This window comes from Oncorhynchus gorbuscha, linkage group LG07, assembly GCF_021184085.1.
Source record: "Oncorhynchus gorbuscha isolate QuinsamMale2020 ecotype Even-year linkage group LG07, OgorEven_v1.0, whole genome shotgun sequence".
NCBI classification, from domain to species: domain Eukaryota; kingdom Metazoa; phylum Chordata; class Actinopteri; order Salmoniformes; family Salmonidae; genus Oncorhynchus; species Oncorhynchus gorbuscha.
This window is the reverse complement of record NC_060179.1, coordinates 62,201,584-62,229,251: the sequence shown is the minus strand read 5'-3', so window position 1 is coordinate 62,229,251 and position 27,668 is coordinate 62,201,584. Positions and strand designations below refer to the sequence as shown.

The window sequence follows — 27,668 nt, the reverse complement described above, 5'->3', positions numbered from 1 at the left end:
TATTTTAATGTTCACATTATTCATTTAATACAGTACCTAATACTGTAATTAATGTGATTATGTTTGAGATACATAAGATACGAAGGAAGCCAGCCTTCTGTTCAGCTATGCCAACGAGGTCTCTGAATATTTATGTAACAACTATGACTGTATTAGTATTATCCTACATTTGAGACTTTGCAATCATGATTTTATGATCACATTTTGTTACATGCGCCGAATACAACAGGTGTAGAATTCACTGTGAAATGCTAACTTAGGAGTCCTTTCGCAACAATGCAGAGTAAAAAAACCAAGGAAATAAGATCAAAAATGTATCGGAAATAGTAACACATTAAAATAATAATAATGAGGCTATATACAGGAGTCAGTACTAAGTCAATGTTCAGGGGTACAAGGTAGTTGAGGTATGTACATTTAGGCACGGTTGGGTAGGTTACTTTCTAAATGTAATCTGTTACAGTTACTAGTTACCTGTTCAAAATTGTAATCAGTAACACAACTTTTGGATTAACCAAACTAAGTAATGTAATCTGATTAATTCAGTTACTTTTAGATTACTTTCCCCTTAAGAGGCATTAGAATAAGACAAAAATGTATGTTACCAATTGAACCACATCTATTGCAGGATAAATCAATGTTAAAGTTTATACAGCAGGCCATATGGATGTTACATTTTACTTTATGGGTTGGTTATGTAGGCTTCTAACCCATCACTTTCTTCTACATATAATAATACGATTAAATTATATATTTACCATGAAAACCAAAGTCTATCAGAATTCCAGAAATTCCAATAAATGTTATAGCCCTTGATTTTCAAGAATAAGACTTATATGGAAGTATAGATTAGCCAAATTGTTTTACCTGAGCATAACCCCAAAACTATGGATTTATTAGCCAGTCCTACTCTGTTGTTTATGGAATGGCATGCTTTGAGCACTACTGCATTTAATATATACTGCATTTCATATATTTAACCTTATATTTTAAAAAAAGGTGATATTTACATGTGAAAAATGAATGCCATATGCTGCATTTGCTATAGGACTATTGTTTAACTGTTTGTCAGTGACACTTAAATATCTTGATAATATTCAGCTGTTCAAAGGGCAAATCCACAGATGAAACAATAACAAAACAGTTGCCCCACCTCTGTTTTGGTACAAAGCTGAGGGATGGGCCTGGAGAAATGTAACCACTCTCAGATTAATTGACAAGGATGCAAGTACATCCATCATATCAACATGATTGTTTTAACCATGTTATGAGGCTACACCGTGTTTGTTTACATTTACAGAGAAAAACAAGCTTATATTTTGGGTTCTTATGGAGTGTGAATCTTCAAGAATCAATGTATGTATGTATATACAGTGGGGTAGGGGAGAAAGTATTTAGTCAGCCACCAACTGTGCGGTGTTCTCTCATTTGTGTCTGGGAGCAGATAGCCAACTAGCCACCATCAGCCAGTTAGCTGGGTGCTTGACTGCCCTTGTGAGGTCAGAACGCTCGGAACAACCCAACTCCTCCATCAGAGCGTCCAATGTGGCTCTGAATTTACAAACGTGGACTCTGGCACTCCAGATTGAATTTACGAACGCACCCTTTGTCTATATTATATTGTTGCTTAAAATTTTAAATAAACAAAGATATCGAGCTACCTAGCTATCAGACACATTTTCGTATATGAAGCCAGTAGGCGGTGGTAATAAGCCAGTAAGGAAGAAGCTAACCGGAACCAATATAATTTGATCCCGGAACCTAGCGTAAAGTACTTATTGTAGTGAGGGAACTATTAGTCAGACGCCCTACAGTATTTCCGGGAAAAAAACATAAGCAAGGCTATTTACAGCTTTTACATCACTTTTGTCATTAAAATATTACATATCTTGGAGGTAAGATAATATTTTTCATAGCTAGTGCCATTTGCACACGATTTGTTTAGATGTCAACCATGTCACCAAATGGTTTAACAAACTAAATAGACAAGGCGACTAGCTAGCATAGCTAGATAACTTTGCACTCGTCCATCGCGCGATGACAATACGAGTTGCCCTTGCTCTCTGGCACCTTAAATGGATTATTTCATAGAGTTTTGAATATTTTTTTAAATGACTGACTTTAATATATTATAGAAACTCACCAAAGTAAAAATGTTACTACTGTGCTTGAGAAACACTAAATGTAGCTCTGGTTGACACCATATCATGCGCATAGACCAGAGCTACTAAAGGATAGCTCGGCTTACGTCTGGCAAGTTGTTGGCGTGCTGTCAGAAAAACTTGATAGCTAAGTAACAGTGACAAAGTTATTGTTCACTGGCATTATTGCTCTTCAATGCCTCTAATATTTGACACTGTTTTACGGCTCGTTTTGCAGTGACAACATACAGCACTCGAACATGAACGTGAACCAGGGTCAGGGGACAGTGGGGAGTGACCCGGTGATTCTGGCCACCGCTGGATATGACCACACAGTGCGGTTCTGGCAGGCCCATAGCGGCATATGCACCAGGACAGTCCAGCACCAGGACTCTGTATCCTTACCTTCGCCTGCTTCACACATCTTTCAAGAGAGACATTGCTTGCTGGTTTTGCCTTTATTTCGTTTCAAGATCCCATGTCATTGTTGATTGTAACAACTTAGAAAGGCCTCCAACTCCTTGATTAGAGATCTTTTTTAAATAAACAACATCCCCTAGTGAGCACAATATGTTGATAACATATTTTCAAACAAAAATAGTATTTTGATCCTAAGGCTGTTATTGCACAATCATTATAGCTTGGCTGCCTTGAATTATTTTCTTAACCAATACTTTCAGCAAGTGAACTCCCTCGAAGTTACTCCCGACAGAAGTATGATTGCTGCTGCAGGTTTGTGCAGAAATAAGATATTTACACCCATACTCATCATAATCATTAACATGGTACTTGACTGTGTATCTTTTCTTCTATTCCAAAGGTTATCAACACATTCGTATGTATGATCTAAATTCCAACAACCCAAACCCGGTCATAAACTATGATGGTGTCAGTAAGAACATTACGTCAGTGGGTTTCCATGAGGACGGCCGCTGGATGTACACAGGAGGAGAGGACTGCATGGCTCGCATCTGGGACCTGAGGTACTCTTGATAATATAAATAAATATATGCCATTTAGCAGACGCTTTTATCCAAAGCGACTTACTGTCGCTTCCTGCTGTGTTTCTGCTTGCCTGCTATGGAATTCTCACCAAGCTACATATATCGCTCTGGTCCTAGGTCAAGGAACCTGCAATGTCAGAGGATCTTTCAGGTCAATGCTCCCATCAATTGTGTATGCCTTCATCCCAACCAGGTAAGTCAGTGTCTCAAAAGCGATGAATGAAATATGCCACCACTAGAGGGAGCACTGTGACTGATACAGAACTGTCTGAGTTGTACCAAAGACGATACAGTATGAAGGTAGGCTAAAACTGCTTCTCCAAAATAAATCCATGATCACACCTGTAGGCGAAGTCATAGCGACGTTGGTTAGCTAGGCTCATGCGTAGAAACACGTCATTGGGTCTAACTGTCGTCTCGCGCCGAACTGCGCATGTGAAGGCCGTCAAATCAAAGGCACTCCTTCGATATAAAAGTTATTTTGATGAAAATGAAAATCTGTTTGTCACTTTCATGAGGTTGGCGTAGTAACCTGTTCAATTACTTAAGACATTGGCTAAAATCTAGGTTGCCCCTTTAGATTTTGAGAAGATGAACAACATTGACTTCTCAAACCCCAGCCTGGTTCGTTTCGCAAGTGTTCCCGGAAGTCTTGCAATGTTGCGCCTCTGAGTTCAGAAATTCTGTGGTTGTACTGTAACTGTTGATAAACACCTAGGTTAATCCTTGCCTTCTTTAAAGCGGCAATCAGCAGTTGAAACAAACAAAGCGTACTCAAATCAAACGTTATTGGTCACATGGTGATATTATTGCGGGTGTAGCGAAATGCTTGTGTTCTTAGCTCTAACAGTGCTGTAGTATATAACAATACACACATCTAAAATAATGGAATTAAGAAACATAAATATTAGGCCTCCCGGGTGATGCAGTGGTCTAAGGTGGTGGGCCGGGCGCAATGCACGCTGACCAGGTCGCTAGATGCACAGTGTTTCCTCTGACACATTGGTGCAGCTGGCTTCCGGGTTGGATGCGCGCTATGTTAAGAAGCAGTGTGGCTTGGTTGGGTTTTCGGAGGACGGATGGCTCTCGTCCTTCGTCTCTCCCGAGCCCATGCGGGAGATGTAGCGATGAGACAAGATAGTAACTACTAACAAATGGATACCACGAAAAAGGGGGTACAATTCAAAAACATACATAAATATTAGGACGAGCAATGACTGAGTGGCATAGACTATAATACAGTAGAATAAAGCAGTATGTAAACACTATTAAAGTGACTATTGTTCCATTATTAAAGTGTGGCCAGTGATTCCAAGTCTATGTATATAGGACAGCAGCCGCTAAGGTGCAGGGTTGAGTAACGGGGTGGTAGCTGGCTAGTGATGGCTATTTAACAGTCTCATGGCCTTGAAATAGAAGCTGTTTTTCAGTCTCTCGGTGCCAGCTTTGATGTACCTGCAATAACCTCACCTTCTGGATGATAGCGGGGTGAACAGGCTGTGCCTCGGGTGGTTGATGTACTTGATGTTCTTTTTGGCCTTCCTGTGACATTGGGTGCTGTAGGTGTCCTGGAGGGCAGACAGTGCCCCCGATGTTGCGTTGGGAGGTTTGAGGGTCTTAGGGGCCAATCAAAATTTCTTCAGTCTCCTTAGTTTGAAGAGGCGCTATTATGCCTTGTACCCCACACTGTCTGTGTGGACCATTTCAGTTTGTCAGTGATGTGTACGCTGAGGGACTTGAAGCTTTTCACCTTCTCCTCTGCGGTCCCATCGATGTAGATGAGTGTGCTCCTTCTGCTAAATGGCATATATTATTATTATTATTATTATTATTATTATTACTGTATCCTGAAGTCCACAATCAGCTCCTTCGTTTTGTTGATGTTGATATTTTTTTCCTGGTACCACTCCGCCAGGGCCATCACCTCCTCCCTGTAGGCTGTCTTGTCATTGTCTGTAATCAGGTCTACTACTGTTGTGTCATCTGAACTTGATGTTGGAGTGCATGGTCACGCGGTCATGGGTGAACAGGGAGTACAGGAGGGGGCTGAGCATGCACCCTTGTGGGGTCCCTGTGTTGAGGATCTGCGAAGTGCAGGTGTTGTTTACTACCTTCACCACCTGGGGGCGGCCCATCAGGAAGTCCAGGATCCAGTTGCACAGTTCAGACTTAGGGCCTCGAGCTTATTGATGAGCTTGGAGGGTACTATGGTGTTGAAGACTGAGCTATAGTCAATGAACAGGATTCTTATATATGTATTCCTTTTATCCAGATGGGATAGGGCAGTGCGATGGCGATTGCATCGTCTGTGGATCTATGGGGGCGGTAAGCAAATTGAAGTGGGTCTAGGATGTAAGATAGAGGTGATATGATCCTTAACTAGCCTCTCAAAGCACTTCATGATGACAGTAGTGAGTGCTATGAGGCAATAGTCATTTAGTTCAGTTTCCTTTGCTTTCCTGAATACAGGAACAATGGTGGACATCTTGAAGCAAATGGGAACAGCAGACTGGGATAGGGAGAGATTGAATATGTCCGTAAATAATCCAGCCAGCTGGTCCCTGCCACTGTTTTGGTAAATAGCGGAGGGATTGGGCTGGAGAAATGTAACCACTCTCAAATTCATGGACAGAGCTATGAATGCAAAGACTGACTATCCATGATAACACAATTATATTTTTAGCCATGTTCTGATGGTCTACAGTGTTTCTTTACATTTACTGTGTTTACAGACATAGTAAAACGATCTTATTTTGGGTTTTGATGGGGTATGGAAGTTGAACTTAGCTCATGGGTACATATAATTCATTTATAAGTCCAAAAATGTATGTAGCAACTGCATATTGACCCTTTTTAAAAATTCTGCTTATTGTATCTAATTGATTCTCAATCAGGCTTGTGTATTTTCCAGGCTGAATTGATCGTGGGGGACCAGAGCGGTGTGATCCATATCTGGGATCTGAAGACCGATCACAACGAGCAGCTTATTCCTGAACCAGAAGTGTCCATCAACTCAGTCCACATTGACCCAGACGCCAGCTACATGGCAGCAGTCAATAGCTCGGTCAGTATGCTGAAAAATATAATTTTGTTATACTGGACACTCTAGTACAGGGATGGGCAACTTTGATGGGGTTGGGGCCAGAAAACATCTGAACTCGTCATGAGGTGCCACAGTTTCTCACGGGTCTGTGCAACTATAGTGCCAGTCAAAAGTTTGGACACACCTACTCATTCAATTGTTTTTCTTTATCTTTACTACATTGTAGAATAATAGTGAAGACATCAGAACTATGAAATAACACATGGAATCATGTAGTAACCAATTGTTTTTTAAACAAATCAAAGTATATTATATCTGAGTGAGACTCCATAACCAAATCAACGTGGGGCCCCCAGCCGGTAATTCGACATTGATAACAAGTTTAGATAGTTTAGCGCCCAGCGAGCTTGGCAATCTAAAAAAGTTACCTGACTGACATAACAAGAGGCACATTTTTGGAATGTCACTTTCTGTAGTCTCTACTCTAACTCGAAACAGTAAGTTGAAACCCCTACTGAGGGCCTTCAAGAATGGCCGGTTGCCCATCCCTGTTTTAGAGTTCATTTAGTCTAATACGACACATTTTTCCATGGGGTGTAGAGCAAATGTTTTAAAGCACGTTTGCTGCAATTCTACACATTTTGCCATGGGGCTGTGAGAAGATTTAGCCATTTTCTAACTAATTTCATTCAATTCTACTAATTGTGCAATTGGCCAGAGAGGAAAATTAGCTGTTTTAGAGCTAATTTTGTACAATTCTACACATTTCAACCATGATAAGTTTAGATAGCTGGCTGCTAAACTATACTGAACAAAAATATAAATGCAACCATTATCAAAGATTTTACTGAGTTACAGTTCATAGAAGGAAATCAGTCAATTAAAATAAATAAATTGGGCCCTAATCTATGGATTTCATTTGACTGGGCAGGGGCACAGACATGAATGGGCCTGGGAAGGCATAGGCCCACCCAATCGGAATACGTTTTTCCTAATATGGGCTTTATTACAGACAAATACTCCTCAGTTTCATCACTTGTCTGGGTGGCTGGTCTCAGACAATCCTGCAGGTGGTTACACATAGTCTGAGGTTGTGAGGCCATACTGCCACATTTTCTAAAATGACTTTGTAGGCGGCTTATGGTAGAGAAGTTAATATTAAATTCTCTGGCAATGGCTCCGGTGGATATTCCTGCAGTCAGCATGCCAATTTGTGGCATTGTGTAACATAACTGCACATTTTAGAGTGGCCTTTTATTGTCCTCAGCACAATGTGCATCTGTGTAATGATCATGCTGTTTAATAAGGATCGGACCCAAATCTAACTGCCTGTAGCTCAGGACCTAAGTCAAGAATATGCATATTTTTGATACCATTTGAAAGGGAACACTTTGAAGTTTGTAGAAATGTGAAATTAATGTAGGAGAATATGACACATTAAATCTGTTAGCTCATATTTTTCTTCCATCTTTGAAATGCAAGAGGCCAATATATGACTTAGTAATCTAGGTGCAAATTAGATTTTGGCCACTAGATGGCAGCGGTGTATGTGCAAAGTTGTAGACTGATCCAATGAACAATTGTATTTCTGTTCAAAATGTTGTATCAAGACTGCCCAAATGTGCCTAATTGGTTTATTAATACATGTTCAAGTTCATAACTATGCACACTCAAACAATAGCTTGGTATTCTTTCACTGTAATATATACTGTAAATTGGACAGTGCAGTTAGATTAAAATGAATTTTAGCTTTCTGCCCATATCAGATGGGTCTATGTTCTTGTTACTTACAACCTCATGCTAATCACATTAGCGCACATTAGCTCAACCATCCCGGGGGGGACACAGATCCTGTAGAGGTTTTAATCAGCTTCTTGATATGCCACACCTGTCAGGTGGATGGATTATCTTGGCAAACGAGAAATGCTCACTAACAGGGATGTAAACAAATTTGTGCACAAAATTTGAGAGAAAAGGTTTTTGTGCGCATGGAACATGGAACATTTCTGGAATGTTTTTTTATTTCAGCGCATGAAACATGGGACCAGCACTTTACATGTTACGTTTTATATTTTTGTTCAGAATAATTTTATATTATATTATTATTATTAATATATTATATTTTTGTTCAGAATAAAAAAGTGCTAATTTGAGTTTAAATTGTGATCACTGTCCATCTCTCACAGGGAAACTGTTACGTGTGGAACCTGGCAGGAGGGATGGGTGACGAGGTGACACAGCTCATCCCCAAAACCAAGATCCCCGCTCATAAGCGCTACTCCCTCCGCTGCAAATTTAGTCCTGATTCCACGTGAGTACATCACACACATTTTTAAAGGAATGTGTGCATAATCCAACATTAACTATTTAGAAGTAGGAGGCTTTGATTGCATGTCTTGTATAGTTACTGTGTCTTTTCTCCACAGTCTGCTGGCGACCTGCTCGGCGGACCAGACGTGTAAGATCTGGAGAACATCTAACTTCTCTCTGATGACGGAGCTGAGCATCAAGAGTAATAACCCTGGAGAGACGTCCCGAGGTTGGATGTGGGACTGTGCCTTCTCTGGAGACTCACAGTACATTGTAACAGGTCAGTGTTATATTTCTTCCCAGTGTGTTTTATTATGCACGATAACAACTAAATGATGAATGTGTATTTACACTTTATCTAGCTCTGTTCCTGTAGGTTTCCACTCCAACCCTAATCTAGCGCACCCAATTCTAACAATTAGCTGGTTGATAAGCTGATCGGTTTAGTTACAACTGGGGTTTGAGCATCAACTTACAGCAGGGTAGCTCTCCAGGAACAGGGTTGGAGAGCCCTGATCTAGGGTAAGGGATAGTTTTTGCTGTTGGAAAGTGACTGACTTCCGTCCTTTCTAGAGTGGCTAGATTGTGATGATTAATCCTGAGCCGCGACTGCATGGAGCCTCACTCATTAGTTAACTCACTTTTGGGCAGTTCTGACTTGTGCTCCAACGGATCAATCAGTAAATGTGATGAATTTCCTTCCAGCCTCCTCTGACAACCTGGCACGGCTGTGGTGTGTGGAGACTGGTGAGATCAAGAGGGAGTACAGCGGCCATCAGAAAGCTGTGGTGTGTCTGGCCTTTAACGACAGCGTGCTGGGCTGAGGAGACAGCAGCAGTGGACTCCAGTGGATGAGAAGGAGCTACACTACAGCGAAGCTCTGTGACTGTATATATATATCTATATCCACACACCCGTCTGTCTGCTTCCACAAAAGCTTTTGATTTATCAGGATAAGAGAGGGGAGAGGCTGTTTTTATATTTCTCATAAGGACCACATTGACAGATTGGAGATACAAGGAGGTCTATGGACTTGTTTGTGTCTTATAGCTTGGGCGAGGAGTTCACTTACCATGAAAAACTCTGGGCCATAGCTAGATTCATGTATTTGGGTTCAATAGCTTAATCAAAGGTGAAAAGTCTCAAATGTGAGGTCTTTGAAAAACTGATGGATATCTGTAATGTGGACTGAGTCCCAATGTGTGACTGTACAGGATATGATGAATTCCAGTAAAGACTAACTGGTATGTAACATTTACTCTGGTGCTTTTGTCTTGATTCTCTGTTTAATACATCATGACTGGAACTACCACAAAGGCTTTGTTTTTTAGTCTGAAGTGTTGGAAAGATTCTATTTCCCTTCTCTATAGTAAAAGACAATCTGTATTTTACACAACTGTTCTTTATTGGAGGGATCAAGTCATTTTAACACAATCCAATAAACAGGAATGGTTACACACACAATGACTCATCTGCTGTGGGTTGTAGTACAGGAAATAACAAGCACAAAAAAATGGACTCTTATACTCTCCAAAACTGCCACAAGGGAAGTTATTAAACATGAAGGGAGGGTGACGAGGGGAGTCTGCAGATAAACTTGACAGCTTGTTTCCGTCCCTCGGAATGGAAAGGACTGGGGCGAAAGCTTAGAAGGGACTAAGGTAGCTGCAGTATTGAGTCAAAGCTGGCTGCTGTTCCCCGGTTGTATTCAAATAGGTTTTTTTTTGCAGCCGGCGACTTAGCAGGGATGAGAAGGATCACTTTGTTTCCCTGATCAGCGTTGGTATGTGCTGCCTGAGAGTGGGGTGATGGCAGGTCACTCCGGCAGGTAGTAGAAGCAGACAGACACACAGATGTTACTAGGGAAGCAGATGTCAATACAGAAGTAGACCAGACGCTGTTTACCTGGACCTTCAGAGAGAGAGAGGGTTTGTTACTAAACAGGCAGTTTGGTAGCGAAGACCAATAAAAACCCAAGTGGCGTAAAGTAAAAATAGCAGTGAGTTCAGCCTAAAGGTTGTGCTTCTTATTTACTTCTGGCACACTGCAAAGGTCACACAGCACTTCTATTTAGCATTATGCTAACTAACTGTAGCAGGAAGATCACCAGTGTAATATCTAACACGTACTATAGATAAGAGCGTCTGCTAAATGACTTAAATGTAAATGTAAATAGCAGAGAGCACTGATGGCTACTCTGAATCCCCAGGTGAGTAAAACTGGAAATACGGTTCCATTAACAATGGTAGTTGGCTTGCATACTTTGGGGTTTTGCAGTGATGAAAAAAAGTTCTCAATTGTCATACTTGAGTAAAAGTAAAGATTACTTACTAGAAAATGTCAAGTAAAAGTCACCCAGTAAAATACTACTTGAGTAACAGTCTAAGTTTACTGCTGCGACACTGCAAAGGTCACACAGCACAGTAGTTTAGGATTATGTTTCTCACTCTGCCCTATTCTGGAAAGAGCTGCCAACACACAAAGACACAGGGAGCAAGCTCTCCCTCAGTTGTTTTACAAAAGAGCCCCTGGTCTTTCCTTTGTATGAAATATGACTATTGATTTATCCCAGAATTTAATGTAAAATTGGACCCACTTTAAAATAAAACAGTCCACAGTTACATAAATGTACATCATTGTGTGAATGTGTATTTAGCATGTAGCTATAAATGTGACGGACACTCTCACCGTCTTGTCTCCTGGTCCAGTGGATGGAGCCCTGTCGACACAGGGCCTGTAGAGGCTCCTCCAGGGTGGACACATCAACCTGACTGCCCCCCATCACCCCCAGGAACTCTGTCTGTCTCTGGGTCTCATTCCCCAACAACACCTCCTGGCAGAAGAGGAACACATTTGTCTCGGGATTATGAATGATGAGAGAAAGCTAAAGGGACAGCAAAAGAGGAATTATGATTGCACTGCTTGTGAGGTCACCTCAGTGGTTTTTCTAACAACAAATACAAGTTGTGTCAATTAAGATTATATATAAGGATAGAACAGTGTGCTTTGGCAGACCTGAAACTCAAGCTGCCATTATAGAGCAGTGTCTCTATTCGATCACTTCAGTGGCCTATGCCAGGTTATGCACTCAACCCTGCATCATTCTCAGCTGAACTCTGGTCTCTCTCATTTGGCACAATGGCCATTTAGTAATTGCACCATTTACACTGGTGATGAGTCCGATAGGGACCACTTAAAGTGCCGTTATGCCTGAGCGAGCCTTCTAACAGTCCGATTCCCTCCACTCTAAAGAGCATTATGCTGCAGAACAGATATTTTGCTCTCAGAAAGGCCCAGCCTTTTCTATGTGGATGAAGTCTATCCATTAAATCAGACACTTAATGACCACAATCAGTGGGTGGTTCTCGTGCTGAAGTATAGTTCTACGAGATACTTAATACCGTGAGAGTCAGAACTCAAATACAAACGACTATGTTTCTATCAGATAGCATGAGAAAAGGATAAAACACTTGGAATTTTGGCATACGTGGCATATTTCTCTTTTGAGTTTATATGCAACTTAAGTCTGTACAACCACTTAATGATTGAATGAGTCCAGCTGCACAATGGCCCATAACTGTGGGGTAATGAACCGGTAATGAACTAATGACATGAGTAATCATACACCAGCTCTTGTGAATAAATGAATTATCCTAGGCCCTGATAACCATGATTCAATCTGATATGAGCAAGTAATCGACTCATAAAGTAAAACGCTAATGGGCCTCAAAATAAAATAACTAACAAATACCCAGCAAGGACACTGGTAGATATCGACATGGCCCTATAGATACACAGTACCACAGCAGCAAAGCAATCCATCCATTCTGCAATGACCATTGACATTGACCAAACATAGCAAAAAAATCACACCTCATTAAAGATGTCCACTGTAGGACTGGCCCTTCCCTCGCTAACCAACCATAGTCTCGCCACTTTCTCCAGCCCAGTGAAGCCTTAACAAACCCAGTAGTCCCCAGACAGAGTGGCCATTGTGCAGATCTGAGCCTCACTGCTGTCCCAACCTGTAAGGGGATCCAGGGAAGAGAGAGGTCTAGGAGGATCAGATGCCCTGAGGAATTCAGTCCTGGAGAGACACTACACTATAAACATTTAAGGCCTTGTTCGGCCTATTACCTCCCACTCGTTCTCTGGACAGGGAGAGGAGAGGGGTACTAAAATCAACACTTCTAACTCCAATAGGGTCTGGCTGGCCATGGAGTGAGACAGAGATGGCACTAAGCTGTGAGTCACTTACAATTATCCACCCCCACTGCCAACTCACACATTAGCAACAGTGTAAGGTAACAGGGCACCCTCAACTGAGAGCCGGCTGACACAGTAGGGTGTTTCTGCGTACTCTTTAGTTGTTGCCATGCCAATAAGTCCCTATGTGACATATTTCCTTTGCATGGTAACAGGCTCATATAAAGTGAAATCCAAAATAGTATATTTCATACACTGTTATATGTTGGAAAGGTAAAACATCTTTACCGTTTGCATTGACTGCTGGAGAAGGGACTGCATGTTTTCATAGTCAGATTTCTCCATCTTACTCAGGTAGCAATTCTCCTGGTTCATAGGTTTGTAACATATCAAACCCTGCACAAACAAACATAACACAATGTCAGTTCAGCACCCATTGAAGCTCAGTTCTAGCATGGGAATCGGTTTCTAGACAACCAGCCTTTTACAATGCAACAATGTGGAACAAGGAAACAGAAAGGTGCACTGCAGCTTGCCTCAGTTCAATACACTTTGAACAGGTCTGCTTCTTACATGTTTGATGTCAAAGAGCACGGTGGATGTGTGGTTGGCCGGTGAGGTCACAGTATAGGTCACCAGGTCGTTGTGCTTGTCCACCAATGCTGATTGTTTGATCAGGGTTCCAGTCAGATCCGGAACTGTGATTCTGACAACCTGTAAGGACCACAGTAGAGGGATAGGTTTACTCAATGTAAACTAATCATCAACATTGTGATTGTACAAGTGTGAGCGAATATTTTGTACATCAACCACAGTCATGTGTGCATCTATGTTAGATTGGGCTACAACACCTCACAGTTTTAATGCCAAATACAAAGCAACGTGTTCCCGACAGGTGAATCAGGTGAGAGTTGTGTCTCCCACCTGTGCGTCGGGCTGTCTGACCCATAGATGCCCCCTGACACCGAGGGCGATGATGACCAGGAGGAGAGTGGCACTGAGGGTCACCCAGAATGCCTTGTGTGGGAACTGGCAGGACACTGTTGGACCCTCGTCCTGAGGAGACATACACAACAACAGCTTATCACAATCTACATAGCCACTTGTCTGGGTGAGTGTCTGACTGTTTCTGGATTCAACAACATTGTTGACTTCAACAAGTTTGTTAAAACTGAAATAGAATGGAACACTATACCCTATGACAGTGATCAACGGGATTCAGCCGGGGGAGGATTTTTTTCTTGAGCAAATAGTCAGGGGGGCGGAACATAATGACAAATAATTTGTAGACTTCAAATTGACCGCAAGCCCGAACAGATATATTAAACTAAAACATAATAATTTCAAACCTTGCTTACATTTGTATACAATCATGTCTCTCTCTATATAATGCTTGGGAATACTTGGGAAAAGATTTCCAAAATTTCAATCACTTGGAGCTGATTTCCTGGTATTTTTTGCTCAGAAAACTTGGGGTGCCAAATAAAGCCGCCAGTTGGGGACCCTGCTCTGTGAGTGTTGCACAAATAACATAACCACAACTTAGTCTTTCTATCTGTATGAAAATAACTTTTCCAATAGCAACAAAATCATTGAGGCTAATAAAAAAAAATCTGACTTTTGCCACAGATCATTTAAGCCACCACTGAGCAAGGTACAGATGAGTCCCACTCCTACCATGCGTTGTGAATCCTCCAACCCGGTGGTTTCTGAACGTTTCCAACACCTCACCATCCTGTGTCCGGTGACTTCTCTTCTCTCACTCCGACTTCACCCTTCTTCTCTCACCTATCTGCATCGAGCTGCGGTCATGACCAGCACCGAGTGAGACGCTCTTCGATACACCTGGCCAACTTCTCTCTCTCGCTCGCTCTCTGTAGACCTGTCTCCCCCTCTCCTCGCCTACCTCCCCCTCACACAGACACACACGTGACAGTCCAAACCTTTGGCCGGCTACCCTCACCTTAGACAATGGACAAAGGGGTGAGACAAACTCACCTCTGTGGACAGGCTCGGTCATCGGCCATGGCAGGGTGATATGAGGAATGGACTGAAGGACCGTCCAGTTGATGAAAGGCCAAGGTGACTTTAAGAGCTTCTGTGTTAATAACACCAGGGTCCAGCACAGCCCGCTGTGTTGAAGTTGACACAATCCACAGGGAAGCCTTTAATTTTGGAAAAGGTATGTTTATTTTTTATCAGTGTTTGATTGACTTGAGTCAAGGTGAATACTGTTGTCATGGACAGAGGATGATACAGTAGTTTGATTATTGTATTGGCAGTACAGACAATCTAACGTATTATAGACAGTTACCAAGAAGACTGACATTATGTTACATTAAAACACACTTAACAAGATCATTGATTATTGCGCAAACCCCTAACCTTCTAAATGAATGGGAACAAAAGGTAGTTATATTTTTACATGTAGAATACATCAGGATACAATAAGAGTATAACCCAGTTTATGTATACTTCTTCACGTGAATGGGTAATGTAAATGGCAATAGACACAGCATTTGTACAGTGAATGAGAGTGGACAACATAAGATATATAATTCCTGATGAATTGTCAGTGCACTCCAGTTTACTGTATTTCTGCATAGCTCTCTGCTTTAGATAAATATTGAGTGACGTGATTTTAGATGTATGCACACAGATGAGGGAAATACCCAAAAGGAGTGTGTACACATTTCCTCCGACTGTGTTTGAGATCATTGCTACAGAGGGATATTGAGCAAAGAACACAGGCCTTGCATAGCCCTTCTTCCTTTTCACCCAAACACACAGCACATACTTCACTACCATTTCCTGAACAACTCTTTTGAAAAAATAATGTGAAATCCATTTATCAACACTGGAAATCAGGAGTGGCTAACCCTCGTCCTGGAGAGCTACTGGGTGTGCTGGGCAGGCTTTTGTTCCAGCCCTACTATTTCTTTCCTTTTTTGCTGCTGAATCTATGTGGTGCATTACAGCAGGGCTGGAACAAAGGCTTGCACACCCAGTAGCTCTCCATGAGGAGTCGGTTACACCGGCTGTATATCTTGAATATACATATTCAGCCATAGCATACTGTAGTTAAAATAACTTTAATATAGGTTTGATTTGTTGCAGTCTTAGTATAATCGAAGCAGTTGATTAACTCTGTACCTTCCTGAATTTTCACATCTGTAATCCGGAAACAAGCCTGGGTTTTCAGACGCACACAGTCCTTAACGGTCCTTTATAATTAGTCAATATTAATCTAATTATCATCTATCAAGGCTAAAGTCTCATTGAGATAAAAACCTATTTTTCTTTTCCACACCCTGACTGGTTATCCTTGTAGAGCAGGCAGGAGCTCTGCAATACTCTCTACGTAGTAGTCAGGCACCATCCCAAGGCGTTTTGGACAGCCACTCTCCTGATGGGCCTCAGCGTCAGCCACAGTGGACACCCCGGTCAGGGTCAGCAGGGTCTTCAGGCCACAGTTGGACCCCAGCAGGATGTCCGTGTCCAACCGGTCCCCCACCATGAGGCAGCGGGTGCGGTCCAGGCCGAACTGGCTGGCAACACAGTCGTACATGAAGTGGTTGGGCTTTCCCACTGTCTGGGCCTGGCGCTGGGCTGCGGTCTCCACAGCCTTCAGGATGCAGCCCGTCCCTGGTGGAGACAGAGAGTGAAAGACATTCAGTGTTGTTGACACATGCTTAAAACATACAGTAAGAGATGAAAGATCTGACTTGGGGCAGTGGAAAACCCCTCATGTTATCACATCACACTGGCTCGCTGTAAGCTACTAAAGATCATTAACACAGCACTCATGTAGCCTCCCTGTATGTGAGCACTACGGACTATGCCACAGAGGTCTGGCCCTTGTGGCACAGATGGTGTGCACTCCATGTGTACGGTAACCACAGTCGTGTTGGTTAATACTCCAGCTGTTGTCTCTGCACAGCCAACATCCTACTTACCTGGGACAGCTTTGCCTCCTTCCAGGGGCAGTCTGGTGTCAGTGTTGGTTCCCACCAGTAGACAGTCAGGGTTGTTGAGGTACTGCAGGGCTCTGTTCAGTTTCATGTAACTGAAGTGCTCATCAAACCCAACAACCACGGCCTTCACCTCAGGGTCCAGGGGCACGTTTGCCCAATCGATCTGGACACCTGATATCGGATCAGGCCCCACACCTGTCTGCTGGATCCCAACCTTTTCTAGTTCCTGCCTCATTGCATTGCTTCCTATGAGATACACTTTGCCCTGTAGTCTGGAGACATGTTTTAGGTACATTGCAGAGCAGTACGCCGTTCCAAACACTTCATCTTCAGTTGCGTTGAATCCCATTAATGCCATTTTGTCTGCATACATCTTTCTAGTTTTAGTGCTGTTGTTGGTGACGAAAAACACTTTCTTTCCATTCTTCTTGAGCAGGTTGATAACGTCAGGGGCGCCAGGGATTGCCTGATCCCCTCGCCAAATGACACCATCACAGTCGAAGAGGACACTGTCCACAGAATCTAACATTTGCTTTATTAAGGGACCGTTCAGCCGGGTGCATTTTGACACAGCCATCGGGAAAACGTGTGCGTACTGTCAGCTACCGGTATCTCTTGTTCCTCGATCAGTCAAGTGTCCAAAAATAACTGGCTAGCTACTGTATGCTACCACTTTCTTGCAGACTAGCCACGACGTTTAGCGAAAAATGTACGAGAACAATCTCCCCGAAGAAATATGACATTCAATTTAAGCACGAGTACTATTTCGTTTGATCTTGCAGTTGAATCATTTGGTGTCTTCAATAACGATTTATTGCGAAGTTTCCTGACCTTATATCATTGCATCAAATCCATACTGTAACACACTTCCGCACCGGTTTAAAGTGACAGGAGCATCCATGTGCCCTCTTCCGGGTTCCTTGCTAGGTTCAATATATACAGGTTAAGGGTGCGTTCGTAAATTAACTTTAACTATGTACGATTTCAGAGCACTCTCGTCTGTGTGCAAGAGCGCTGAATAACGGATGCATTTACAAACGTGCAACACGTTAAATATGACCATTGTCAGTAAACGTCGGCAAAAAAACGTAATTAAATTGTTACCAGCAGCACAGTTATAGTCACCAAACGATATGGATAACATGAAAACAGCCTAACCAGCTCTGCTAGGGCGAGTAAAATGGTCAGAGTGAGGTGTTCTCTCATTTGTGTCTGGGAGCAGCTAGCCAACTAGCCACCATCAGCCAGTTAGCTGGGTGCTTGACTGCCCTTGAGGTCAGAACGCTCGGATCAAACCAACTCCTCCGTCAGAGCGTCCAATGTGGCTCTGAATTTACGAACACACCACCTAGGTTCCACTTCATACTCCCCCGTCAGCTCTGGGACGCAAAATAGTGTTATGTCTTGAGACATTTTATTTTGGAATGTTGAACATTTCAAATTCGCGGATCATTCTTCAGTCAACTGACAGATGATGCAAGACTCACAAACGACCTGGAGGATTTACAAACTGTTACAAAAGTATTTTAATATGTAATGTATGTTTAGCCCAAACAATATTTAGTCCATATGAAGAAATATGTTAATGACATCTTGTTTTATATTATGCAGTCTCTGGTTAGCTATCTAGTAGCTAACAACTGTCATTAGCTAGCATAACAATTATAGTAAAAAAAAAAAAAAAATGATGTAGCTAGCTAGTTATATCTCTGAAAGGCATGTTGTTACTTTTTTTTCAGTTGCCCGTTAAGGTATGCGGGATCAGAAAAAGGAGAAGGGGTCATGCCAAATGTCTCAACCTCGGTGATAGCTCAGCCATCACCATCTGATTATATCCAGATTTTTCAAGACATGTTGAGTCAAAGCTGATCTACTCTAACAGCAGCTATTGTATTTTCTGTGCAGTTTTATTTAATAGAGAATACATCTAAATGTTACATGAAAAAAGGCCCAAATAACTGGTGGATTAGATTTTTTTGTTTTGTTGATCAACCTCACGTGCTGCAGAGTAGACTGGATTTATCTGAGTGCTAACCTCTATGCATGGATATGCTGATGAGGTAAATTATGAATGGATGCTTGTATCTGCTTTTTGTTTTTACATGTGCTTTAATAGTTGTGTAATGAACTTGGCCTATTTCTCCTTTGTCAGGATATAAGGACGGAATACATGTCAACAACTCCAACAAGGTAAGCGGTCACCCAGCAAATACAAGTGAGAGCAGTGCATCCAAAAATGAACAAGACATGTCATGTTAATTTCTTCCCATGAGAACAGTGCTTAACTGACTCACTCTATTTTCAGACTGGACATAGAATACAACTAGGGTCCTATCTGGTGTCAAACATTAAGCCCTCATGGATGGTAGGGCTTTCTGCTTCAGGTGAGCTATTCAGAATTAAGTTACAAGAAAATAGCAGGGTAGAGGCAGTATTGTTATTGATGTATTTATGATACATAACTACATATTTTCCAGCAGATTAAGCAATAGAAGCTCTGAGATCCCCAAAACAAGAGATGACAATCTGGCTGTAAAGACTTGAAGATAGTTTGGAGCCCTATAACACATTTACCAAGTTATTTTGTTGCTTCTGCCTCTTATTTGTCAATAAATCTATATTACTTTGATTTGGTGTGCAGGTCAATTTGTGCTATGGATGTGCATGAGTTCTGGAGTGAGTGATTAGTATTGAGAACTAATAAAACATCAAGACATATTTCCAAGACGTGTCTAAAGACAGTCTTAGAAGTCTTCATTTTAGTCTTAACATCTCAAGATGTCACAAGACATGTTTGGTGATGGCTGGTTATGTTGTGCAAGCAGCGAGCAAAGCCCAAATGCATGTGTATACACAGCAAGCATGGAATGAAAATGAATTACCTGTAGGCATGATATGCATCCTTGCTTCCTCTAATACACAATTAAACTTGATAGGCATAGACCATCTGCAAATTCATCTCAAGGAACAGACAACAGGGAAAAGGTGTATACAGAAGCTTTATTGCCAGTTAGAAAAATATTTAAGATCCCCCAAAATCCACATACCAACAACAATATATTTAAAAAATAAATACAAATGACAAACATTCAGTACTGTAGCTAGTGGGCCTATAAACTGCCTCTGTTGAACTCAATTATCTTTTTTCTGCACGGGGCGGAGGGGGAAAAATATCTCCCCCAGGTTTCTAAGCACCCCTCTACTATAGAACCACCTTTTGGACTGATCAGAGGCTGGCAGACCACAGAAGTGGTCAGGTGAGGGGTGGCAGTGCTGGCAGACATTCCCTCGTCCCTTGTACCACTCGTTGGAGGTCTGGTTGACCAGAGCTAGGTAGGAGTGGAACATGGTGTAGCCTGCCAGGAGCAGGAAGACGAAGACCAGGAAGCCCAGCATAAACACAATCCTGGGGAAGGTCAGGAACAGGTGCTGGGGAGAGGCAGAGGAAATATACACTGAGTGTACAAAACATTAACAACTGCTCTTTCCATGAGACTGACCAGGTGAATCCAGGTAAAAGCTATGATCCACTTCAAATCAGTGTAGATGAAGGGTATGAGACAGCTTAAAGAAGGATTTTTAAGCCTTGAGACATGGATTGTGTATGTGTGCAATTCAGAGGGTGAATCAGCTAAACAAAATATTTAAGTGCCTTTGAATGGGGTATGTAAGTAGGTGCTAGGCGCACCGATTTGTGTCAAGAACAGCAATGCTGCTGTGTTTTTCCACACAACAGTTTCCCATGTGAATCAAGAATGGTCCACCACCCAAAGGACATCCAGCCAACCTGTGGGAAGCATTGGAGCTTACTACAAGGTGTCGAAGAGTCCAAGCCCTGCCGAATTGAGGTTATTCTGAGGGGAAAATGGGCTTGAGGGAAGAGTTCTTAATGTTTTGTACACTCAGTCTATATGTGGGAAGTGAATTTACATTCAAATATAATAAATAAATAAAATAGTACATATGTAAACTGAGACAAAGTGTGTGGTGATTTATGTGGCACATTAATGGAACTATATATGAATGTCATTAATTAAATCCCATTTAAATTAATTAAATCAGACTTGCAGGGTTTAAACAGGCAGAAGGAAATACTAACTCCATGTAAACATCAGGCACCGATATCATTGTGTGTGTGTCTGTATGTCCAGTCTTTCACCTGTATGACAAAGAGCATCCCTGCCTGCTGTTGCTGCCCATCATCATCTATGTAACGGGCTTGTAGGATGCCTGACCGCACCACAGCGTGCAGTAACATGTCCACCGTCAGTAATGCCATGTCTGCTGCCATGGCACACACACTCAGCAGGTAGAGAAGGAAGTACCGGGTGTTCTGAGCGCCAATGCAGTTGTTGACCCAGACACAGTGGTGGTCAAAGCGCTGCACACACCTATTGCAGACTCCTGCACAAAACAAGGGGAACACATTGGCTATTAAATACAGTTTAGAGACAATAATAGTAGCAGTTATACATTATGTAACAATGCATCTTAGGATGTTATACGCTGTTCTGAGAAGTATAGTTTATAGACTGTACTATGCCTATATAGTAGACATTGAGATACAGTATTAGAGCTAATGCCTGCGACTAAAAGCCAAAGGCCAATCTGTACTACTTACTACAGTGTTTTGAGCGAGCAGGTTTGACCAGCTGACACGTTGGACAGCAGACTCCTGGGTGGAACATCCTCTTGTCATATGGGTATACCTGGAGCTGACCAGCATGTCGCTTCTTTGTAACTGTACCTACAGAGAAAGAGCATACTTAATTATATTCATGGTGGGATTGTATTGCACAATACAATGTGCATCCATAAGAGTTTATAAAAGTACTAGCAGGAGCCTGTTCAGTAGGTGTCATGATATTCCTCAGGAGGAAACTTTACAGAACGTTCACTTCAGATAATGTATTATGTTGTGATTTTCTGTCTACCAAATAGGCCCTACTCTGTGTTATAGTTGACTTACCAGGTTCCCTTCTAATGCAGAGGTAGAAGAAGCAGGATTTGACCACCAGTAGAACATAAGGGACTGATAGGCTGGAGAGAGTGGTGTCCATGTCCCTGCAGTATCCAAACACCTCATAGGTGAACTCTGTGTACACGGCCCCCTCCAGTAAGATATGGAGATAGATAAACATTCTGTTCCTATGAGGAAACAATGACAAACAGTTAATTAGAGGGAGTGTTTTTAAATCTATTCAATATAACAATTTTCAAAACTAGGGTTGACCCCATTTAGTCGACAGGCTGTTGTTCAACCGATCATTTTTTTTGTCGGGAAGTTGCAAAGAAAACAACTCAATTCTGCCATGTCTCGATTGACACCTGTGGACTAAACCATTGCAGAGATTGAGGGGATGGCACACCAGTAGTACATTTCCCTTTAATTCCCATAATTTCTCATCTACAAATGTTTGTTCAGTTACTGTAATTTTCTGTTAATGTCAATATATTATTATTTGACAATTCTTATTGTCAAATGACAACTTTGTTTGCAGAGCACACAACCTAGGCTACACTTGTGAGAAACAAGTGTAGGTTTGTTTCATTTCATTTACGAGTTATCAAATGTAGGCTTATAAATGTGCCCATTGGGGATCTGATAGTATTTCTGATTGTCTTAACTCACCACCACTAATGAGCTGTAGAGCTTCTAAAAATATATATTTTCAACTCAAAACAGCAAGTTTTTTAAAAGTTTCTTAAATATTTTTTTTTACATCCATTGAGGATGACAATAGTTCCTCAATCTTTCCAGCTCTCTCTCTCCCTTGCGATAACCACTTGGTGTAAAAGAGAAAGAAAATGTAATTCTCTTATCAGGTGGAAAAGTCATAATAGACCTACCTGAAATGATTATCCCTTGTACAAATAGCCTACAGCTGTGTCTGTCCAGAGCTCACTGGTGTGGGAAACTGAGGGTCCAACATTTTATACAATGTTGCAAGTTTGTTAGCAGGGCTTAATGGACCAAGTTGATACAATGTTTTAAGTTCCTTGCAGAAAGGCCATGCATAACCAATGTTTATTTTACCAGGTAGGCAAGTTGAGAACAAGTTCTCATTTACAATTGCGACCTGGCCAAGATAAAGCAAAGCAGTTCGACACATACAACGACACAGAGTTACACATGGAGTAAAACAAACATACAGTCAATAATACAGTAGAAAAATAAGTCTATCTACAATGTGAGCAAGTGAGGAGAGATAAGGGAGTTAAAGGCCATGGTGGCAAAGTAAATACAATATAGCAAGTAAAACACTGGAATGGTAGATTTGCAGTGGAAGAATGTGCAAAGTAGAGATAGAAATAATGGGTTGCAAAAGAGCTAAATAAATAAATACAGTAGGGAAAGAGGTAGTTGTTTGGGCTAAATTATAGATGGGCTATGTACAGGTACAGTAATCTGTGAGCTGCTCTGACAGCTGGTGCTTAAAGCTAGTGAGGGAGATAAGTGTTTCCAGTTTCAGAGATCTTTGTAGTTCGTTCCAGTCATTGGCAGCAGAGAACTGGAAGGAGAGGAGGCCAAAGGAAGAATTGGTTTTGGGGGTGACCAGAGAGATACCTGCTGGAGCGCGTGCTACAGGTGGGTGCTGCTATGGTGACCAGTGAGCTGAGATAAGGGGGGACTTTACCTAGCAGGGTCTTGTAGATGACCTGGAGCCAGTGGGTTTGGCGACAAGTATGAAGCGAGGGCCAGCCAACGAGAGCATACAGGTTGCAGTGGTGGGTAGTATATGGGGCTTTGGTGACAAAACGGATGGCACTGTGATAGACTGCATCCAATTTGTTGAGTAGGGTATTGGGAGGCTATTTTGTAAATGACATCGCTGAAGTCGAGGATTGGTAGGATGGTCAGTTTTATAAGGGTATGTTTGGCATCATGAGTGAAGGATGCTTTGTTGCGAAATAGGAAGCAAATTCTTGATTTAACTTTGGATTGGAGATGTTTGATGAGAGTCTGGAAGGAGAGTTTACAGTCTAACCAGACACCTAGGTATTTGTAGTTGTCCACATATTCTAAGTCCGAGCCGTCCAGAGTAGTGATGTTGGACAGGCGGGCAGGTGGCGATCGGTTGAAGAGCATGCATTTAGTTTTACTTGTATTTAAGAGCAATTGGAGGCCACAGAAGGACAGTTGTATGGCATTGAAGCTCGCCTGGAGGGTTGTTAACACAGTGTCCAAAGAAGGGCCAGAAGTATACAGAATGGTGTCGTCTGCATAGAGGTGGATCAGAGACTCACCAGCAGCAAGAGCGACATCATTGATGTATACAGAGAAGAGAGTCGGTCCAAGAATTGAACCCTGTGGCACCCCCATAGAGACTGCCGGAGGCCCGGACAACAGACCCTCCGATTTGACACACTGAACTCTATCAGAGAAGTAGTTGGTCAACCAGGCGAGGCAATCATTTGAGAAACCAAGGCTGTCGAGTCTGCAGATGAGGATGTGGTGATTGACAGAGTCAAAAGCCTTGGCCAGGTCAATGAATATGGCTGCACAGTATTGTTTCTTATCGATGGTGGTTAAGATATCGTTTAGGACCTTGAGCGTGGCTGAGGTGCACCCATGACCAGCACTGAAACCAGATTGCATAGCGGAGAAGGTATGGTGGGATTTGAAATGGTCGGTAATCTGTTTGTTGACTTGGTTTACGAAGACCTTAGAAAAGGCAGGGTAGGATAGAGATAAGTCTGTAGCAGTTTGGGTCCAGAGTGTCCCCCCCTTTGAAGAGGGGGATGACCGCAGCTGCTTTCCAATCTTTGGGAATCTCAGATGACACGAATGAGAGGTTGAACAGGCTAGTAATAGTGGTGGCAACAATTTTGGCAGATATTTTTATAAAAGGTCCAGATTGTCTAGCCCGGCTGATTTGTAGGGGTCCAGATTTTGAAGCTCTTTCAGAACATCAGCTGACTGGATTTGGGAGAAGGAGAAATGGGGAAAGCTTGGGTGAGTTGCTGTGGGGGGTGCAGTGCTGTTGACCGGGGTAGGGGTAGCCAGGTGGAAAGCATGGCCAGCCGTAGAAAAATGCTTATTGAAATTCTCAATTATAGTGGATTTATCGGTGGTGAGTGTTTCCCAACTTCAGTGCAGTGGGCCGCTGGGAGGTGCTCTTATTCTCCATGGACTTTACAGTGTCCCAGAACTTTTGAGAGTTTGTGTTGCAGGAAGCAAATTTCTGCTTGAAAAAGCTAGCCTTGGCTTTTCTAACTGCCTGTATATATTGGTTTCTAGCTTCCCTGAAAAGTTGCATATCACGAGGGCTGTTCGATGCTAATGCAGAACACCATGGGATGTTTTTGTGTTGGTTAAGGGCAGTCAGGTCTGGAGAGAACCAAGGGATATATCTGTTCCTGGTTCTACATTTCTTGAATGGGGCATACTCATTTAAGATGGTGAGGAAGGCATTTTTTTAAATAACCAGGCATCCTCTGACGAGATGAGATCAATATCCTTCCAGGATACCGCCGCCCAGGTCTGTGATTTATAAAAAAGATCAGTCGGGACAAGTTCTACCTGAAAGCTACAATGTTTTAATTTGTAGGCTATTTTTTACATAGTTGGCAATGTCAAAAGTTACTTCTAGATTTGTATAGCCTCATTTTCAATTAAATAGCATTTTTATTAATCACACATGACAATGATTTTGCGATACGAATACATTATTATAAAACAAATGAAAATGTGAAAATCATAACTGGCACGGAGATCAGTAGAAATGGTAAAATAAATTGGCACTCCAAATGTAGAAGGTTGCTGACCCCTGGTGTAGTCCATTTCCGACGATTTTGGGAGGGTAATGGCAAAATCTGCCAAGTCCAGCAGTAGTGGGAGGTGGTAGTTCGGGAACATGTTTTTTTCTTCTGGTTAGGCTCTCTCTGGCTCCCTTGAGTCATTTGTGTGTCTTAATTATTGAATCATAGTGTGTTTAAAGCGTCAGACAAGCTCAGTAGACTTCATTTAGCCTTGTTGATTTTATTAAAACACATAGGGTGTGTCTATATATGGGAAACTACACGTTTAAAACCAGTCGATTGGTTGAAAGGTCAGAATACTGTTTTTATTCGGGACAGCCCTAAAAAATATATTTTTAAATTAAAGTTGTGATTTCCAGGTTGTTCACTTACCGTTGATGAAATAGCATGTGCAACGTCCTCTGTGTAAAGCTTTGAAGCCATAGTGGTGTCCAAGGTGTGATTACCTGTCAAACAAAATAAGAGCATACTTTCATAAATGAACATCTCTATGGTTATGGCTATAATTACAATGGCGCTATAGCACCACTTTGTGTATGTTTCGAGAAGTGCCGATACAGTCCATCTTACCTTTGTCACCGAGTCGAAAAGTAAACCAAAAGGAGTTTGTTGCTGACCAGAATATTTACAAACCAAGGCAATGCAGGTCAGCACAACCCCCACATAGATAGCAAATAGTGTGAGGAAATCCATTTGTTATTAACCTGTCAGAGTAGGAAACACGTCAGGAACATTGTAGGAAACTGCCTACTGTTAGATAACTGGCTGTCAAGCACTGACTAGAAATAACTAACGTTAGCTAGTTAACGTATCATCGTAGTGTAAGTAGATGTAATTATTAGTGTTATTCGATGATAACGAATAACACTAAACCTTTGCTAATGTTAAAAGACGCAGGTGCTCAGGTTGGTTAGCAAAGACAGGTTAACTAGCTAGCTTGCTTCCTTCCACATTTCAGTGCCATAGCTAGCCTAGTTGAACAGTAGCGGAGAGTTAGCTACTTATCTAATCGTGACTTAATCGAGTCACCTTGTTACTTACCCTCTTTGTGGGATGTACAATTCATCATTTAAATGTGTGCCTTTAACTAGCGTTGCAGTAAACTTCATTAACTTCCTTGGACCATTCTCTTGCACGGTGTGTGTGTCTTCACTTCCGTAGCATTCTTCTTCTTCATCGGTCAGATCGGTGTAGTTTAACAGCGGTTGGCATCCAATATGTCGCATTAGCGCTCCCAACTGGACTATAAATCCATTATACTTTCCGATAGAAAATGGAAAACTTCCGTAGCATGTTGCTAACGTTTCTAACATTTGTTTTTATAGCGCAGCTGTTCTTCTACTACTTTAAATTTGAATTGGCAGATCGCAACCGAGAGTTACATATACCGCCACCTATTGTACTGTAGTGTTAGGCCGGTGAAAAGGGAAGAATAATTGCCCTGTCAACTAACCCTACACCTATTAAAACCTCACCACTATTCCACTAATTGGCCCTATCTGATCCTACACCAGCCCAGCTGCCTGGGAGGACACCAACCTTAATAAACCAACCTTTCTGAAGCACATGTTATTCCTCTCACTCTCTATTAGCCTCTGCCTACTCACAAGGGAGCCTCTTAGGATCCCTCGCCCTGGACCCATCTTCCTCTACTACTCTCTTTACTGCCTCAGCATATGACACTGAGCTGATCCTGGCAACCTCAACCTGTCTTTCTCTCACCAGACACTTCTAATCTCCAACACTATGGGTCCCCTACAGTTAACACACACACATTTTCCCACCGATACTACACATTCTTTTGTCTCAGGCCCTCCTGCACACTTCTCACATCTAGGAATCTCCCTCATACACACTGCTGCAACATGACCATAAGCTTGGCACCTAAAACACCATATTGGGTTCAGGACAAAAGCTCTCAATGGATAACTGACACATCCTAACTGGACTTTGTCGGGTAAAGACTCAGCATCAAAACTTAACAGGACAGACAGTGTCTTCTCTGTTTCACCACGCACTCTACCGGGTCTGCGTCACACCAAACTGCGGGCAGTCACAGACACCCGGAGTCTTCCATTTTAGTTGATCCTCTTCAATCCTTAACACCACCCCAGTTATCACTCCTTTCAACAGTGCCCTGCTCGAGAGATCAAAGCAAGTCACAGTTCTTGTCCCTAGGCGTGTGTGTGGTACAGAGCGCCTGCTCTGTCTGTACGGAAGAAACTGA

General features: G+C 42.2%; 4 protein-coding genes and 1 long non-coding RNA gene across 6 annotated transcripts; 2 read left to right on the top strand and 3 right to left on the bottom strand.

The window, feature by feature from the left end:
• The first annotated feature begins 1,760 nt into the window (after positions 1–1,760).
• On the top strand, positions 1,761–9,756 carry mlst8 (MTOR associated protein, LST8 homolog (S. cerevisiae)). Its single transcript, XM_046357099.1, has 9 exons — positions 1,761–1,895; positions 2,380–2,536; positions 2,822–2,873; positions 2,962–3,124; positions 3,263–3,338; positions 6,057–6,209; positions 8,375–8,499; positions 8,615–8,778; positions 9,204–9,756. The coding sequence occupies exons 2-9, from the start codon at positions 2,402–2,404 to the stop codon at positions 9,320–9,322; spliced, it is 987 nt and encodes a 328-aa protein (XP_046213055.1). The 5' UTR covers positions 1,761–1,895; positions 2,380–2,401; the 3' UTR covers positions 9,323–9,756.
• Positions 9,757–9,882: 126 nt separating this feature from the next.
• bricd5 (BRICHOS domain containing 5) lies at positions 9,883–14,681 on the bottom strand. Of its 2 annotated transcripts, XM_046357102.1 has the most exons (6): positions 14,382–14,681; positions 13,629–13,760; positions 13,278–13,418; positions 12,993–13,100; positions 11,187–11,331; positions 9,883–10,409 (listed from the first exon to the last, which is right to left on the bottom strand). In XM_046357102.1, exons 1-6 carry the CDS (start codon positions 14,436–14,438, stop codon positions 10,315–10,317), a joined length of 678 nt encoding a protein of 225 aa, XP_046213058.1. In that variant the 5' UTR covers positions 14,439–14,681; the 3' UTR covers positions 9,883–10,314. The 2 variants fall into 2 exon arrangements, with proteins under 2 accessions (XP_046213058.1, XP_046213057.1); XM_046357101.1 differs by having other exon boundaries at positions 9,883–11,331.
• Positions 14,682–14,875: 194 nt separating this feature from the next.
• Positions 14,876–17,685, bottom strand: LOC124040175 (phosphoglycolate phosphatase). Its single transcript, XM_046357100.1, has 2 exons — positions 16,661–17,685; positions 14,876–16,349 (listed from the first exon to the last, which is right to left on the bottom strand). Exons 1-2 carry the CDS (start codon positions 17,253–17,255, stop codon positions 16,024–16,026), a joined length of 921 nt encoding a protein of 306 aa, XP_046213056.1. The 5' UTR covers positions 17,256–17,685; the 3' UTR covers positions 14,876–16,023.
• LOC124040177 lies at positions 17,478–19,301 on the top strand. The gene is made up of 4 exons (XR_006839694.1): positions 17,478–18,216; positions 18,418–18,868; positions 18,984–19,062; positions 19,159–19,301. It is a non-coding gene; the product is annotated as an uncharacterized LOC124040177 (long non-coding RNA).
• Positions 19,302–19,659: 358 nt separating this feature from the next.
• LOC124040173 (palmitoyltransferase ZDHHC4-like) lies at positions 19,660–26,775 on the bottom strand. Its single transcript, XM_046357097.1, has 7 exons — positions 26,483–26,775; positions 26,012–26,145; positions 25,814–25,887; positions 21,648–21,826; positions 21,300–21,425; positions 20,838–21,082; positions 19,660–20,107 (listed from the first exon to the last, which is right to left on the bottom strand). The coding sequence occupies exons 2-7, from the start codon at positions 26,132–26,134 to the stop codon at positions 19,811–19,813; spliced, it is 1,044 nt and encodes a 347-aa protein (XP_046213053.1). The 5' UTR covers positions 26,135–26,145; positions 26,483–26,775; the 3' UTR covers positions 19,660–19,810.
• Between the last annotated feature and the right edge of the window lie 893 nt (positions 26,776–27,668).

Bases quoted from the DNA above. Each gene is read 5' to 3' on its own strand.
- mlst8 (XM_046357099.1), top strand. From the start codon at position 2,402: ATGAACGTGAACCAGGGTCAGGGGACAGTGGGGAGTGACCCGGTGATT. The intron at 2,537-2,821 runs GTATCCTTACCT...CAATACTTTCAG, and splicing joins CAGTCCAGCACCAGGACTCT to CAAGTGAACTCCCTCGAAGT. The intron at 6,210-8,374 runs GTCAGTATGCTG...CATCTCTCACAG, and splicing joins TGGCAGCAGTCAATAGCTCG to GGAAACTGTTACGTGTGGAA.
- bricd5 (XM_046357101.1), bottom strand. From the start codon at position 14,438: ATGGTGAGGTGTTGGAAACGTTCAGAAACCACCGGGTTGGAGGATTCA. The intron at 13,419-13,628 runs GTGGGAGACACA...TGGTCCTTACAG, and splicing joins TCAGACAGCCCGACGCACAG to GTTGTCAGAATCACAGTTCC. The intron at 13,101-13,277 runs GTAAGAAGCAGA...TTGTTTGTGCAG, and splicing joins TGCTCTTTGACATCAAACAT to GGTTTGATATGTTACAAACC.
- LOC124040175 (XM_046357100.1), bottom strand. From the start codon at position 17,255: ATGGCTGTGTCAAAATGCACCCGGCTGAACGGTCCCTTAATAAAGCAA. The intron at 16,350-16,660 runs GTAAGTAGGATG...TGTCTCCACCAG, and splicing joins AGGAGGCAAAGCTGTCCCAG to GGACGGGCTGCATCCTGAAG.
- LOC124040173 (XM_046357097.1), bottom strand. From the start codon at position 26,134: ATGGATTTCCTCACACTATTTGCTATCTATGTGGGGGTTGTGCTGACC. The intron at 25,888-26,011 runs GTAAGATGGACT...TTTGTTTGACAG, and splicing joins TTTTCGACTCGGTGACAAAG to GTAATCACACCTTGGACACC. The intron at 21,426-21,647 runs GTAAGTCAACTA...CTTTCTCTGTAG, and splicing joins CTGCATTAGAAGGGAACCTG to GTACAGTTACAAAGAAGCGA.